This window comes from Telmatherina bonti, assembly GCF_933228915.1.
Source record: "Telmatherina bonti genome assembly, chromosome: 3".
In the NCBI taxonomy this organism is placed as follows: Eukaryota; Metazoa; Chordata; class Actinopteri; order Atheriniformes; family Telmatherinidae; genus Telmatherina; species Telmatherina bonti.
In genome coordinates this window covers 19,447,323-19,464,622 of record NC_136621.1, presented here as the reverse complement: position 1 = coordinate 19,464,622, position 17,300 = coordinate 19,447,323, and the positions used below count along the sequence as shown (strand labels likewise).

General features: G+C 37.6%; 1 protein-coding gene across 1 annotated transcript; it reads right to left on the bottom strand.

The window, feature by feature from the left end:
* Positions 1–914: 914 nt before the first annotated feature.
* shoc2 (SHOC2 leucine rich repeat scaffold protein) lies at positions 915–16,486 on the bottom strand. The gene is made up of 9 exons (XM_079264474.1): positions 16,438–16,486; positions 10,393–11,453; positions 9,902–10,039; positions 9,602–9,732; positions 6,752–6,940; positions 6,323–6,445; positions 5,970–6,107; positions 3,670–3,787; positions 915–1,507 (listed from the first exon to the last, which is right to left on the bottom strand). Exons 2-9 carry the CDS (start codon positions 11,093–11,095, stop codon positions 1,299–1,301), a joined length of 1,749 nt encoding a protein of 582 aa, XP_079120600.1. The 5' UTR covers positions 11,096–11,453; positions 16,438–16,486; the 3' UTR covers positions 915–1,298.
* Between the last annotated feature and the right edge of the window lie 814 nt (positions 16,487–17,300).

Sequence of the window (17,300 nt, the reverse complement as noted above, 5' to 3'; positions counted from 1 at the left end):
AATGGTCAACTGGATTACAGCTAGAAAGCCCAACACTGGAGATAATATCAAACAAGTAAACATAACTAAAATTGCACTCAAGGCAACAATCAGAAATTGTATACATGTACAAAAAGAAAAAGTTTTCTTATTCAGCCCCATCACCTATATATGCTTTCCCCCCCCCCCCCCCCCCCCCCCTTCCTGTCCCACCCACCAAAACACCTTTTTGTCTTTTGAAAATCAATATTATAGGGAGTCATTTCATCAACCAAAATCCAAGACCCATCACACCAAGCATGTCTGATTGCCATTTTTCAATTTTGTATACCTTCCTACTGCTGCTATTTGTCAAAAAGGATCTTGAATTATCTTGAATTTACAGCCAATATCTCTTGCATGACAGATTATTAGTTTATTTAATATTTTAAAAAAAAGTGTGTGTGTGTGTGTGTGTGTCAATGAGCAGTAATAAAAAAAAATAAAAAAAACATTGAAATAATGTTTGTATTTTCATGGAGAATTCAGTTTAGAAATGAACCACTGGATCACTCTAAACATAGGCACAGTTTTTTTTTGTTTTTTTTTTTGTTTTGTTTTTACATTTAAGGTAAAAAATAAAAAAGGGACAGTAAAAATACAAAACGAAATCATAAGCACATTATCATTAGACCTTTGTTCGTGCGGTCAAGAAGCAATTTACATAAGTTATGACCCGGGAAGATTATGTTATGATTAAAAACAAAAAAACAAAAAAGTTTTGAAAATCAAACAAAAGAAGAAAAAAAATGTCAATGTTTAAAAGTACAGCAGCAGCATTAAATGAAAAGTTCCAAAGACTTTGTTTTTGCATACAGTTGTATCCTTGCTCACATAGTAGATGCTGTAATAACTAAATACATTGGCAATGGGAGCACAATTTATAAGGTTGAAGGACTTGCCACTTAGCTCACAGTTACTCAATATATATATTTATATAACTTTATATATTCTCAGGTTTGGCAAATAGGTGGAAATATTTTCCTCTTGTAAGACTCGGAATGAAAGATGAGTGGGGTTTGATGGCTGGGGTCCTGAAATGACTGATAGACCCTGGAGCAACACAGTAGTCTCCAAAGATCTGACTTGTTTCTGCCCAACAATGAAGAAAAACAATTTCCTCATAAAACTCCCCCCTTTGTGTTTGCCCCTGACACTGATTGTGGCGAGTTTGTGTTCTTTACAGTGTATGATACAGGTGATGGGGTGAGCATGTGAAAGGGTGCAGAGTAAACTGAGGGGCTGGAGTTGCGTAGGACTGACACTGAGCTGTTCTAGGCTCAGACCATGGCACGGTATGGTCCCTGCATCTTGAGGAACTGGATGATAAAGGAGGGACCTCCTGCGACAATCTGAGGTGGCAGGTGGGTGAGGGGACAGTTCTCGATGCTCATGATGGACAGCTTGCTGCAGAGGGCCAGCTCAAATGGGAGACTGTGCAGGTTGGGGTTGTCATTGAGGTACAGTTCCTCCAAGTTCTCAAGTGTGCCTGAAGACAGAAATAAGCTGAGTTAAGTCCTTGTCTAAAATCAACACAGACCAGGTAAGAAAAATGACAACAGTAAAATAATAACATGGGTAAAGTTGCTGTTATACTTATAGACTTCAATCAGGTCTGTCTAAAGACTGTTCTACCTAAATTTGTGACATATGTACAACCTCTTTAGTCATGAAGCACTTTGAGAAGCTAGTTTTGCACCACCTTCTGTCCCACCAACCTGAGGGCTTTGACCAACATCAACTTGACTACAAAGGCAAACTGGTCAACATCCGATGCTGGTGTCATTTGCTCCATACTGCTGTGAGCCACACAGAGGAACTGGAAACTGTCAGGATGCCTTTTGTGGACTTCACTGTAATTTTTGGACTATAACCCACTTCTTTGCAAGAAGACACAAACTCCCACTACGTCTGTGCGCCATCTTGAATGTTTTGAAGAATACGTGGTGACGCAAGGCAAGAGGTAAGAGTCTCCTCAGATCAACCAATCAGATGGCCGGTTTGTTTAAGACCGATGCGAATTTCCATCAAGGGGAAGGACTCCAGACTGAGTCACTCTGTATTGAACATATAAAGCTCTCCAGTCTGGCGTGCCAGGCTAATGTAACACAATCCTGACATCCTAACATCTTCATTAGGAAGATGATCAACCTGGACTTCCCACCGGTCACCTGGAATAACAGCTTCCTGACAGACCATGAGGGTGGGGCCCTACATATTTTCCATTTGAACACTCAGCACAGGTTGCCCTCAGGGCTCACACTTTACATACACGACTGCAGCCCCCTTCACAACTCAAATTCCATTGTCTTGTTTGCAGATGACACTACAGTGGGGGTCTCATCTCTGGCAGCAATGAGACGGTGTACAGGGAGGAGGTCCAGAGATTGGTCTTGTGGTTTTCAGCAAATAACCTCCTGCTAACACCAACCAAACGAAGGAGATGGCAATGGACAGGAGGACGAGAAAAACAGACCATACCCCGCTGCAGATCAACGATGGACCCCTCTTTTAGGTTTCTGGGTGTTCATATGGCTGATTGAGTAACATGGCGCACCAACACACCAGCAGCGGTCAGCAAAGCTCAGCAGACACTGCACTTCCTTACAATGCTCAGGAGGTGTCCCCAGGAGGGTAAATCTGCTGAGCACTTTCCATAGTTCCACAATGGAGATCGTGATGACTTGCTGCATTATAATGTGTATCTTGGCTGCACTAGAAAAGGCAGGAAAGTTCTGCGAGGGGTCATAACAGCAGCACAGAAAATCATTGACAACCCCCTGCCTTCCCTGGAAGACACTGCTGACACTCAGGGGTTCAACAGGGCATCCATCACATCCCAGTCATAGCATAGCCTCTTTAACCTGATGCCCCCTGCCAGAAAGTACAGACTCAGAAACACTATTTACCCTAGGGCTATCAAGCTCCTAACAAACAATAAGCGCAATATGGGAATATTGCACTATAAGACTACAACTTTAAATTGGTTCTGGACCGATTTAGTGTAACATTGTGTGTAATAACAATGTCTATTCTATTCTATTGTTTGCTTAGATTTAGAGGAAAATGACTGAGGTATAAGATAATGAGAAAAATCATTAAAAGGCCATGAAAGTGTGATAAAGAGACCTGCAAGAGTCTGTAAGTTTAAAACATTACTAATTGTAAGGCGTTCACGCTCTGAATTCTAGAAACCTCCATGTCACTTGATTCTTTGCCTAATTTAAACACACCAAAAATAGGTTCACCTTCAGCTTCCTCCTCCACACATTTTAATCTCTGCCTTAACTCTTAACCTCAGCTGTAACCTACCTATCCAAGTTCAGCCAATCACTGAAGAATAACCCAGCGTGTCACACAGTGGACTGTTAATCTCTTGAATCCTAATGGTTACATTAATCTTTACTGATAACATGATATATACACGCATATATATTTTGTTGTTATTACTGATGTAAGATGTAATGAGCAGTAAAATTTGATCTTTCATTCAAACATTATTTACACATGTAAAAACATGGGATGTAGAGAGAAGATCTTGGTGTAAGCTGATTTCTGACCTTGTTCAAACCTTTATGTCAGCTGGTGAAGATCCCCAAATTAGTTCTGGTTTCCTACAATAACTTCAAGATACATTTGTGAAGTACTTACCGATCTCCTCAGGAAGATGTTGCAGCAGGTTCTCCCCCAAACCAAGATGTGTCAGGTTGGTGAGATGGCCGATGCCTCTTGGCAACGTAGTCAGCTGATTATTTGTCAACACCAATTTCTGCAGAAAACACAGGTTAAAATATCAACAATTATATCTTTAAACAATGAAGTTTCCACATAAACAAAAAGGCACACTAACATTCATGGCAATACAAATAAAAAAGCAATATTAAGGGACAGGTCTAGGATAGTGAACAAAATGCAAGCATTGCATTAAACTGAAATATATTCATTAGCCCCCCCAGTATTTGCAGAATAACACGTCAGTCAGTACAAGTAAGCAGGCTAATGTGGGGATATCTGCGTAGTTGTAAAGTTCTAACAATTTAACATCCAGTTAAACAAGCAATCCTGCAAGCAGCCAAACCCCCTTACATTGCTGAGCATGTTAAGTTGTGGATTTAACTTAAAGTTTTTTCTTTAGCCCTTTCATTCTGGCACTTCCTTGAAGCCCATTTGGTAATAATGTCAAGTAATTGAGCCAAGTCTCCACAAGCCCTGTACAGGAGGATTTAAGGCAGGTTGTCCCTTTCTTCCTAGTATATCCTCGTAGTCTGTTAGGAAACAAGCCATCACCTCTAACAGTAGCACTTGCCAGAAAGTCAGAGTAAACCGAACAGCTTCATGGGTTCTTGAGTGGTGTCCAGAAAAACATAAACAGTTGTGTCACAAACCAATGTTTGGAGCAACTCTAAACTGGTGCTAGCCATTAACCAGCATGCATTACATTTTGCTTGTGAAGGTTTTTGTCATTCACTGATGTCTGATGTGTTTGCTGACACTACATTCACTCTTCTCGAAGATCTGAAAAGTTCTGTTCCTTTGGTACAGCTGTGTGCGCTATGACAAAACTAATGTGAAACCCTGAAGAAATGCAACAATAAGTTGTGGTGACAGACTGAAGCAAATGATCAATTTTATCATGTTTACAAGTGATGTTATGTATTTTCCCGATACATGTTGATGTTGCTCCAACGTAAAAATACAGTATGTGTTTTTTCATATTCTTAACATATTAACAAGCCTTTAACTTTTGCAACTTTGCTCCATTTTACTGGTGTATGCACTCAGTTTAAACCGTTATACACACCAAGTGTTTCATTGGCTCCAATGAAGATTTACCATATATTCCTCGGACTGACATGAAGTCCAGTAAGTCTGTTTTCAGCCGTCGTTGCTTGAAGTACACAAACCCAGAATGGTTGCATTGCAATGGTAGGTAGCAATACAAACAGAAATAAATGCTCACCGCAGCAAACATCACTGAAGGCTTTACATTTATCAAATTTAGTACAATAAATCAAGTTTAAAACTAAATGTTCCACCTAGTAAAGAACCGTTCTGGATTCAAACTTATTCTGTTTCACATTTACAGAAGACACGATCAAAAATGATTCGGAAATGGTTATATAGTCGGGCTCTAATCCCACTCCACAGTTATCTGGAGTTACCCCTCACTTTATGAAATTATTTACTAGGAGACTTTCTGTAACATATAATATAATAAAAAGATGAATGCACAACAGATCCCACACCTGCTACTCAATGTCAAATATCCAATACAAATGTTTTAGGGATAAATTCATTCATTGCCTGTTTTGCAGCATGGTAACAGGCCCATACATACAGGGAGTCATAAAAAACAATCTTCAGTGACAAGAAGAACAAAGAGTTCTGCAACAGATGGTAAGAACCCCACAGCGCTCTGATCTCAACATGCTAAGCACCTTGAAAAACTGTGAGCAAGTGCAACAAGAAATACTTTTGAATTTTCAAAACGCAGAGTGCTGTTACATATTTTTTATTTATTTTTTGTTTCCCTTTTTGCTCTGCTTTTTTTTTTTTTTTTTTTTTAATATCAGTTTTGTTAACAACAACTAAACACCAAAAAAACTGCAAAATATGAAGGGGTCTGAATTCACTATGTGCCAGAGCGCTGCCCATTTCTCCAACTGTGGAGACCAACTGTGATGATTATCTAACGGGTAGCCAGCATGTCCAGTAATCTGTTCCTCATATGCAAAAATATCTGTATAGAGTGAAGATTTAGGCTTTAAATTCTTTTGTTTGGTGTAACAACAATGCACAAAATTTGAGTGTCTTTCCATCCTGTAACAAGTGAGTTTTTACATTTTTGGTCTAATTGGGTCCTGGGTTACATATTTTATTCAAAATCAAAACCCAGCTTAATTCTCTGCTAAATGGAAGAAAACAGGGCTAGCGGTGTCTGGAATTGTTACCTGCAAATCTTTCAGGTAGGCAATCTCATTTGGTAGACATTCCAACTTGTTTTCCTCCAAATCAAGCTCTCGTAACTTCCTCAAATTCCCAATACCATGTGGTAACTTCTTGAGAAGATTATTGGACAATATTAACACCTGAGAAGACAAACAGAATTTAAGTGACAGGCTGAGATTATAGACAGTTGTTCACAGGAATAAAGCAAACATTTTGATTGCTTTCCTTTGTGCTTAGAAATTCTCTGAACTTTGTTGTGTGTGTGTGTGTGTGTGTGTGTGTGTGTGTGTGTGGGGGGGGGGGGGGGGGGGGTTGTTGTCATATAATGGTAGGGAAAAGCACATGCAAATTTTACCTCTAAAGAAACAAGACCACAGACATCTTCTGGGATCTTGGTCAGTTGATTGGTGGCCAGATTAAGTTCAACCATGCTAGTCCATGTGCCAAAGTCAAGTGGCAGAGATGTTAACTGGTTGTCCTGAGGAAGACAATTACATACCTTTATAAATATTATAAACGGGGAGCTCAGAGGATAACAAGGACAGTGCTGTTTCTGACACAAGAGCACTGTGGAAAAATATGTTAACTGGTGCCATGAAAAGAAAATGTTTTGGGGCAATTTTAAAATACAGGGGAACAAGTTAGGTTTTTGCCTTTACATGTCTAATAAAAAGCAAGCATTAGCATAAACAGACATGCCTGAAAAACATCTGTCTAACTTTGTTTATTTTAGGCGCACAATAGCATCCACTTTCCAAAAAATAAAAAAGAAAGAATTATTTACCTTCATGTTAAGCTTGCTTAACACTTTGGCCCTTGAGAAGATACCAAACGGGATCTTGTTGATACGGTTGTGCTCCATGTTGAGGGAGTAAATGGTTGAGAACTGGGATGGCCCACCTACAGGGTATGACTGGAAACAGTTCCTTGCCAGTGTTAGACTCGTCAGATTTACCAAACTTGACAGCAGGCCCTGACAAAGCAAAAAAGAGATATTATAGAAACCATACTATACTAACAGGATTTTTTCACTGTTGTGTTTTGACAGTGGAAACCTTTTGCATAAAATAGGGTCTTTTAGGAGGTCCTTTTCTTGACCCCATACAGTTTCCAAAACAAGAACCAGGGAGCATCCACCTTGCAAGACTATACTTTTAGGACTAGCCAGAATCATTGGAGTGGTTCATTTATAATTAGTCAACTATTCCCAGTACCTAAGTTCCACCTTCCTGTGTCACTCATTTTACATTTATCACGTTGGAGCACACAAAACCTATTTGCTTTAAGTTTTAGTACCATAATGGCTTTTGCTATTTGCCACGGCAGGGAAATGAAGGTTGATAAATGCTATATGGGGTTTTTTTTTTGTATTTTAAAAGGCAATAATTAAAAAAACATCCTTAAAGTAGAAATATCTACAATTAACAAAGGAAAAATCAGCCGCAATAAAAACAAAAAAACAGATGATCATGACAGATGAGGCTTCCAGCCTTTAGATCTTGGTAGTAGATGAATAGGGGTTAAAAATATCATCTTTCCCAGATTGTTCTACTTGCTCCAATCATTGCCTGATTCACTGATTTCTGAGTATCAGTTTAGAGAATAGAACTAGATAATACCTAGATTTTTGGTAAATCTGCCAAAGTAATATATAAACCCTGCAACTGCCAAGAGATGGGGAAAGGACGGATTTACATTGTTTGGAGGATTATTATGTAGCAGCACAAATATTACCAGTTATACTTTGGTGTAATAAGAATTACAAGACAAAGTGAAAGGTATAGTTATCTTTGCCAAACAGAGTTTTTTTTTAGATGTTTACAGGCTATGGGACAAGGTGTATCCAGTGTCGATGGGTCAAGTTTTCCCTGAATATATGGCTAGGATTTTGGAGACGACTCCCCATCCAAAACTGGATACAAATCTTAACATTGGTTGATCAAACATGCTGCAAATAGCACAAGGTTTATTCAGGCAGGGAGTTAAAACTCTGTGCCTTTTATAGACTGACAAAAGAATTTATAGATTTTAAATCTATGGCAGATAAATATTAACTACCTCATCAAGATTCTAACCAGTATCTTCAACCCAGATGCCATCTTGACAAGGAGATTAAAGGGCTCATATCGAGCACATTTAGTATTAAACAGATGTTTATTTGGGCATACAACTTCAAAATCTAGGGGAAAAAACAAACAAACAGATAATTATATAGTTTAAGAGAACATAAAACATAAATGGGGAAAAAATGTCAGTTGACATTATCCCCAAAGACTACACAACTATAATAAATACACACAATACTACCACAGCAGCACTGTGGAAACCATTTTTCTTGGAAACATGTTTCCTTTATCATAAATTCAAAATATCCATCCAGACACACTGGTGCACAGCTTGACTGCTTTTTTTTGGGAATTGCAGCAATTCTTGGACTGTTCTGAAACACCGTCCACAAAACAGTCAGGGAAGATCGAGGCCATGATGTTGGATTGATGTTTGTTTTTTTTGTGTTTTTTTTTTTTTATCTGTGACAGCTGGACTTGAAACTGTCTAAATGTGAGAGATACAAAATTAAAACAACAATGGTGGGAAGGTGCTGGTCTTGCCAAGAGCCTTCCGTATTGGACCAATGGACTGCATGAATCAAAGCTATTGATGGAACACATTCTATAAGAAATTGCAAAAGGAAAAATGTATTGTTCTCTACATAGATGATCATAGTGATAAAATGTAATATTTTCCATTTTTCTTTTTCCTTTCCCTTTTATTTCTTTTATCCTGTTTAATTTTGTATATGTTTTAAATTTGACTGCCTGTTCCCCCTTTCTGTTTTATTGTCTTTGTATCTTTAAGTTGCCATGTTATCGGTATACTCCAGAACTGTTTTGTCCTCTGTTATTATTAATTGTCTCAGTTTTTGTTGCTGTTTGGCTTGAGTCTGGAATAGTGCCACCTCATCTTGTGTTTATACAAATAGTTATAATAAAAATAAAGTTTTAAAAAGTAAATGACCATGTAGGTTGCAGTGACTAGTTTGGCAGTCTTAAAAGTTAAACAGGAAAAGTGTCAAACTTACATTAGACCAATGGAAATATCCAAAGAAAAATTTATAAATCTGTGCTAAAATATGTTCTTTTAAAGCCCCAGTGTATTTAGGATCTATGGACTTTAGTCAAAATGAAACTTTTTCCATTCCCATAGTGGATGCACAAGCAAACACCCTCCACAAAGACATGAATTTAAGAGGACAAGCCAAAAGCATAACAAACAACAACAAAAAACTAATTAACGCATGCAAGGGTATGACAATTTGTGGTCAAAATGTTCTCATATCAACAAAAATTTTAATTAATTAATTAATTAAATCAAATGTATATTTTAGTCATTTAATAATATTAACATTTATAATATTATAAATATTTATATTATTTAATAAAATTATTTTTATATTATAAATATTTATAGTATGTAATAAAAATTTATATCTAAATAATAATAATATCAAATATTAATAAAATATTTTGCCATTTCATCAAGGCTGAAGATAACTTTTTTCTTCCCCCATCAAATGTTAAGTAATCATTTTTACTAATTAGTATAGACATGTGAGATCAAAGTGTGTTCCTCTTACCTCTGGTAACACTGAAATGTTGTTGTTTTCAAGGTTTAGCTCCTCTAGTTCTCGACATTTGGCTAATGATCTGGGGATGGCTGACAATCTATTATATCGCAGGCCTAAGCGATTTATGCTTGCCAAATTGCCTGAAAGCAAAAAAGAAACTGCATTAACTTGTCTTATCATCATTTATGAGTTATTTTGTTTTGAAACAAAAAAGTACAAAAAAACCAAACATGACTAAAATAGCATACTGAAAAAAAAATGTTTTTCAGTCGTAAAATACGATATACCCAAATGCTATGCTCCAAATACCTATAGTCTCCGGAAGGTCCAATAACTCATTGTGCTGCAAGTCCAGGTTGGTTATCTGTGTGCAATTTCCAATCTCCTTTGGTAGATGTTCCAACTGATTATGGGCAACATCCAGAGTGATGAGGTTACATAGCTCCCCTGCAAAAAAGACCAACGATAGACAATATTCAAATCAAAATGCTGATACAACCATGACTCAAAGTACAATTAGTTCACATAACAGCAAGCATCACATGATCATATTTGATTAAAAATACAATAAGAGTCAGGGAATGCATCTGATCATATGACCTTTAGCATCGTGTTAACGGTATAAGAATGCCATGTAATACACAAAATAATAAAAGGGAAATACATTATGAAAACAATTCCTTGCACTCTGAATGAGAATGACCATTTTGCTGTATTGGACCACTCAGCCAAAAGTTTGCTTTTAGTTCCCTCTAAAATCTGACGCATTAATAGTTTCTGGATGCATAGGTTTTACTTACCTATCTCTGCAGGTAGCTGTTTAATCTTGTTCTCGCGGATGCTGAGCATGGTAAGCTTGGACAGATTTCGGATGTCTTTCTCCACTGTCGTGATTCGATTGAAGCGCAGATACAGTGTGGCCAGAGATGTCAGGCGGTAGACTACAGCCGGTATCTCTCTGAGCTTGTTGTGCCGGAGGTCAAGCATTCGAAGCTTCTTCAGGGAGTCCAGAGAGTCGGGCAAACTGGTCAAGGAGTTCTCACTAAGGGCCAAAGTGACCAGACCAGATAGGCAACCCACCTCAGCTGGAAGGCTCTGTAGCTTGTTGCTGTACAAGTAGAGTTCTGCCAACTGAGTCAGCTCCTTAATCGAGGTGGGCAGCATGTGAATGGACCGTTTAGATAGATCCAGTCTCATTGAGTTTTCCTCCCGACACTTGTTAAGCTCTTTGATAACCTCTGCATTACTGGATTTCTTACGTGTACCTTGTGCTGGGTTTGGCCGCTTTATTGTATTGTCAACAGAGAAGGCAACACCTGGTGTTGAGTTGCTTGTGTCCTTTTTTCCTTCTTTGGCCTCTTTCCCTTTGGTCTTTGTTTCTTTGCCACCATCTTTGACTAAGCTGGCCAAAGCCTTGGCCTCCTTTTCCCTTTCTTTACCTGCTGGACCACCTTTGGGGTCCTTTTCTTTCAAGTCTTTCTCTTTGCCTAAAGAACTACTCATGTTGATGTTATCGGCCCTCCAGCAGAATTGCTCATGGGACTTTCTTGTTGGGTTACTTATTAAGAAACAAAGGGATGCAGACAACTTTTAAAGAAAACATCCCAATGCAGACCAACACATTTATAATTACCCTTAAAAATGGCCTTGTGATCCAAAGGTGTTTTTTTGGATGCTAGTGATATTGTGTTCCTTTGCTAAAATGCCATGAGAGAAATAATCCTTTGAAGTAGGGGCTTCCCGACATCCAGGGGCCACATGCTTGAATGTTTGAACTGCATACAATCCTAGGACGTCGGAAAAAAAGTCTTGCAGGGTGCAAAATTCGGCAAGTTCCCGTTTTAAATACCTCCAATGTTTGCTGTGGGGAGAAAAAAAAAGACATTTTGTTCAATTTTACAATTTGTTTTCATATTTTTAAACATTATGATGAACCTTTAGAGCTTCACCTGTTGAATGGCTGTGCTCTACAATTTTGTGGGCTTAGCATCTGTCAACTTTATCATAACCCTTTTGAGCAGTTTTAATAATAAAACTCTTATCATCAGAAAGGCACACAAAGAAAATCTGGATTTTTTTTTAAAAATCAAGTACATTTAGCACAATCAAATGAGGGGCAGGGAATACCTAAAAATGGTGCAATTTTGTTTAGTTTGCTTTGCTTTCACACTGCACTTTACTCAAGCAGACCAAACCGCTGTAGCAATGCCATGCAACTGCTCACTTAGGCAACATTTTCCAGAGACAACTAGTAACCAAGAAGACAGAAGAAGAAAACTGCTGAATGATAACCAGGACCAAAAACACCTCATCAGCCGCAAGTAAACAATGAAGCAACAACAAAATTTATGCAGTCATGGGTGTCCAGTCTGTCCAGTATGAACAGCAGGAGAGGCACCGAAATGTTGCACTATGATGCATCTAACATCACTTCCTCTCTTTAGTTCACTTAATGGTCTGCACAGGTATTCACTTGCAAGTAAACCAAGACCCAGGTGTTCAAGCAGGTGTTTTTTGGTTTCATCAACATGGATGCACATTCACACTGGTAGTATCTGTTGTTGAAAACAAGGGTTTAATTAAAGCTGGCCAACAGTGGCAGTGTAAATGTGTCCTTAGAATTAGCTCCAAACTAAAAACAAGCAACACATCAACTTCTTTTTTATCATTGAGTGAGTACAGGTCAGACTATGCTTCCACATAAAAAACAAGTTAGGAAAGACTAGCAAATAAGCTTATCTTAAATAAAAAAACAAAGGAAACCATCTAGCAATGGGTAGTTTTAAAGACTACAGGTTGGTGACATTATCATGAGTGACACAGGTAGAGAAAATAAACTGGCTTTTCTCCCCTCTAATTTTGTTTTGTTATTTCAGTGATATCTTAATGGCGTGGGGAACTTTTAAAAAATGAAAAAAGTAAGCCTTCCTGCATCACTAAATCTACACTTTGATTTCTCTTGACAGATATTACTCATGATATGAAATATTACAAGTTAACTTTAAATAAACTATATCAAATTCATTTCAAGTTCATTTAAAGTTGGATCTTCAGTGTTTTAAGTGCACAAATTAAGATAAATTAATAAACTAAAAAAATAAACAAACGAGCAAAAGAAAGAAAGAAGTCACAATACCTTGACAACAAACAATAAAATACGCCTGGTAGTCAGTTTTCATTGCACAAAGTTTCAAAAGAAAACCTGTTTACTATACTACTCTTAATGCATAAACAAGACTGTCCCAGTGGGTTTTAGGAGGGCATGAGATGATAACTTTCAATAATTCCAAAAAGGCAATACGTGAACTTCTTTGGAACACTACATGACAGAGACAGTGTCTCTGTTTAGTCTCTGTTGCTGCTGTGTAAAGTTCCTCAGCACTTGTACAAGCTAAGCTGTGGCAAAAAGAGAAGCATGTTTGGCTCTGGATCTGAGCTAAAAGAAAAGGTTATGACTGCTGAGAGTAATCTTTAGAAGTGGCCTTCAAAGCATGAAGTCCCCCACAACAGGTCATATGACCTTTTGAGCTAAAGAAATGTTCAGTGAATTGTAGCACCCCTTACATGACAACATGTCTTACATTGTGTTCTGTAATAATAAAGGGAATCAATGGCTCTTTTTAATCATCATAAATAATGACACTGATATCCAACATGGACTGTGACAGCCATAACCGTGTGCGTGATTATCAACATTAAATGAGAATAACCAGGCCAGCAAAACTACTGAGGCCATGTAAACTTTACTGTGCAAACCATTTCCTTTTATGGTTGTACTCTTTGTGCCCGTCTTGATAAATCATTGTCACTAGAACAAACTGCATGTAAATTTATAAGCAGAGATATCTCTCCACAAAACCAAATGTTTGCCCCCTAAATCCCATTAAAGACTAAAGGATGTTTTGCCTTATTTCAAGTTTATTTCCAAGTTAACAATCAGTATTAACGAAAACATTTATGATGATGATGTTATGATCTTAATTTAGTCTGAAAACATTTTAGTCTTTTTTTTCACTCATATCAAATCAAGAAAACAAATCTTAAGAAAAGTAGAACAACTTTGTTTTTAGTGGAATCACCAAATTACTTTTACAATTCAATACGGAAATGACTAGCATAGCAACCACTTTTGAATAAAGATGGTAAGAATAACAATTTGTGAAAGATTTGTTGGAAAACCAGAGTTGCAGGTTTGTGATACTGACTGATTTCTTCACGTTCAGGTTTTCTTCAGTTTAAGGCAATGTGACCCATCATTAACTCTGTGTGCCTATTTGAGATGTATTTTGTAAATGCCTTTAAGTAAAAAAAAAAAAAAATTGGATAAAATAAAGCTACATGCCATGGTAGAACAATGCTTTGTAGCTCTCAAATGATTAATAATGCATTAAAAATATACAATACAACAAGGCTTTCTAACCTGCCTGAGCAGTTGAATGTGTTTAATATACTCAGCATAACCTCACATTGGTTTAGTTTTGCTAAATAAATATAGCCCATTGGGTATTGGCATTGCTGTGACATTACTGTAAACTACGGGCTTGCATAGAAAGCATTCAGTAAGCCTTTCCCCACAAAATCTGTAACACAACAATCAGTGTTGGATGGACTGGAACAAGCAAAGATGACATGGTAGGCAAGTCATTCGTTGTGCAAAGAGTAAGTGGAAAGCTGAATAATCAATTGTGCTTTCATCTGAAAAATGAAATACATATAGATATTTTAAGTGTTAACAGCTTTTACATTGCTTTTCGTAGCAGATATACAGTATACATGGGAATGTATATGAGAGCAGTAGGGTTATTTATATAGCACGTTTGGGTATGTGAAGGCTTGTGTTTAATATGCAAAGAAATTTAGGTTTTTATTCTTGTTATGTGAAGCCCTTTGTGCTGTTTCCTCTATGGAAAGTTTGTAATAAATAAAATTTGATTTGATCTTGTATTTAAAAGATGTGTTTTTTGGACCAAAATTTTGAATTACAATTAATTAATCATGTAATCTAACTGAGGCTGAACTTGCAAGCACTTTGTTAATTACCATGCTGTTAGTCAAAGTAATCATTAGGCTTAACTCAAAAACGGTTTTGCACAAATAGCTAGTGTGTGTCCATCAACACTGCCAAGGCACAACCATAAAGTGATTCTTGAAGCTTCCTACATACACACTAATGACGTTTCCATTAAGGATATCTTGAGTCCATCTACAAGTGTCAGTGCATTTAGGCAAGAACTGAACTCTGGGGTTTTCATTTGCTTATCCATTATAAAGCATGTATAATTACCATACCAGATCACCATCACCAGATGTCCATCAATGCTGAATAATAAAAGGATAACTAAGAAAAACAGTATTGAGTGTTCTGATGCGATACCAGACTTTGATGAATGAAATATCCAAATATTCAAATCAAATTTTAATTTATATAGCACTTTTCATGCAGAAGCATTTCAAAGTGCTTTACAATATAAAAAAAAACTGTTTCACACACGCATGTTACACACACTTGCACACAACCCAATCCTTCCCCTGACAATTTATGCCAAAATAAACACTACTTTAGGGTTCTATCTCCGTATTTTCTGTATTTTTATTGTACATTTGTGTTGTTATCCTACTACTCAATTTTATGGCAGAAGTAACATAGTCTCTTAGATCTGATGATTCTCTGTTCAACACCTTTTTTCAAAAATCTGCTTAAGAGTGGTGAGGTGGCAGCCAATGCTACTGATACTACACGGCACTCCACATGACCCAGGTATCATGGCTGCTACGTGTGCAGATGACAAGTTCTTAGAAACAGATTACCGGCAAATCGGTGGCGAAAACAGATCAGGAAGTCAAGACGCCGTTAGAGGTTAATATATTTACATAATACACACAGCAAGGACAACGAATATGTGCAATGTGGTCACTGGTATGACAATAATACTTAGACGTGAGCCATAATACTACAACGTTGTAACTGTTGTGTCCCAACACAACCAGTCAAGTTAACAACCGCGTATCCTACTTGCATTATAGCCAAACCAGCGGTGGCGCTTACTGGAATATTATCTACGACGCACATAGATTGAGAACAACGTTTAAAAATGAGAAAAACTACAGTTTTGAAGGCTGGTGAAACGACTGACAACAAGGCAGGAAATAACAGCGAAGCTGAACGTCAACAGCAAACGTCAGTTCTGCCAGACTGCTAACCTGCTAACGTCAGCTAGCAAACAAGTTAGCCCACCAGCTAACAGTATAACATCGGTGGTTATCCTCAAACGAGGAAGCGTAACATTATGTTCAATAATATGATACTACGAAGCATAAGAGCATAGTTATAGATCGCGGATTAAGCTGATGTTTCGCCTTACATATTTAATGACAGGCAGCGGTTAGCTTAATGTTAAACATAGCTGTATTTAACGTAGGCCCGAACAGAGCGGACGCCGACCGACCTGTCCACCGTGAGTTCGCCCGAGAGTAGAAATCTCTGCAGCGGACCAGCTGAGCGCAGGCAGCGGACACCCAACCAGAATACCCGATAGGGACAGCTCATATCCTAAGCCGAGCAACAACAAAGGGCACCCAATGCGTGGAACAACTGTAAGACCAAATCAGTGTGCTCTTACCGTACAGAAAATTAGTGGAAGGAAAAAGAGAAAACACTGTGAAAAACAGCGGCCATTCCGAAGCTGAACAAAAGAGTGCGTTCGTATTGGTCACCAAAAAATGACACATGGGCGTTAAACACGCCGTCGCAAGAAGCAGACTAATTTATTATGCTTTGAGTGTCGCGTAACTGTGTTGAGGGGATAAAAGTGTACTGCGATAATGTGGTAAAATAAGTGATTTACCCTCAGAGGTGTGACGCCGCCATCCTCGCTCCTTCCTCCTCTTTTCCTACACTGCTGCTCGGCTCCCCTCCCTCTCCGGCCAACAAACTGCGTCATTCACACGTCTAACCAATGTTATCACGAGACTTTCAAACGCAATCAAATATTCATAATTTTACAAATATTTACATACATTGCACATATATAACATATATATATATAACTAGCAAGTAATTGAGTTGTTGTTGTTTTTTTTTAGCATACAAGAAAAAGGGATGTGATTATAATAAAGATAGAAAGAGATATACCGATTACACAGATTATTTTACCCAAAAGTTATTCAAAGAACTGAATTCAGGATACGAATATGAATATACCAAACTGAAATTAAAAGTCACAAATTCATATAACTATATCTTCGAAACACAAAATTCACAGCTCGGAATAACCTTTATTTCCCCACTAAATACCATACACAAGCCCTCCCTCCGCCATATTTGCATTCCAGTCTGTAATATAAATAGATTTTTGTTGGGATTCCAAGTTCAAATTGGTGATAAAAATAAAACAAAGTTATCATCCCACAAGATAAAAACAAAATGGTGTTTGCATATGCATTCTCACCCTCAATTTGTGTGTTGCCACCTTTTGTTGATTACAGTTGCAAGTGTCTTAAGAGTTAGTCTGTATGAGTTTGGTAGATGTAATCAATGGGATTTTTTGTCCAATTTTCAAATTAAATAAATTTTGGTGGGGTGGAGAAACTCTTAAAACATCCCATTTAATATTGTTTGGACTGGGGTCTGAAATTTGACGAGGCCATCCCAACATATTTAAATGATTCCCCTAAAACCACTCAATCATTGCTTTGGCTTTACACTTGT

Bases quoted from the DNA above. Each gene is read 5' to 3' on its own strand.
- shoc2 (XM_079264474.1), bottom strand. From the start codon at position 11,095: ATGAGTAGTTCTTTAGGCAAAGAGAAAGACTTGAAAGAAAAGGACCCC. The intron at 6,108-6,322 runs GTAAAATTTGCA...TTGTCTTCTCAG, and splicing joins GTGGTCTTGTTTCTTTAGAG to GTGTTAATATTGTCCAATAA. The intron at 1,508-3,669 runs GTAAGTACTTCA...TTCTGTCTTCAG, and splicing joins ACATCTTCCTGAGGAGATCG to GCACACTTGAGAACTTGGAG.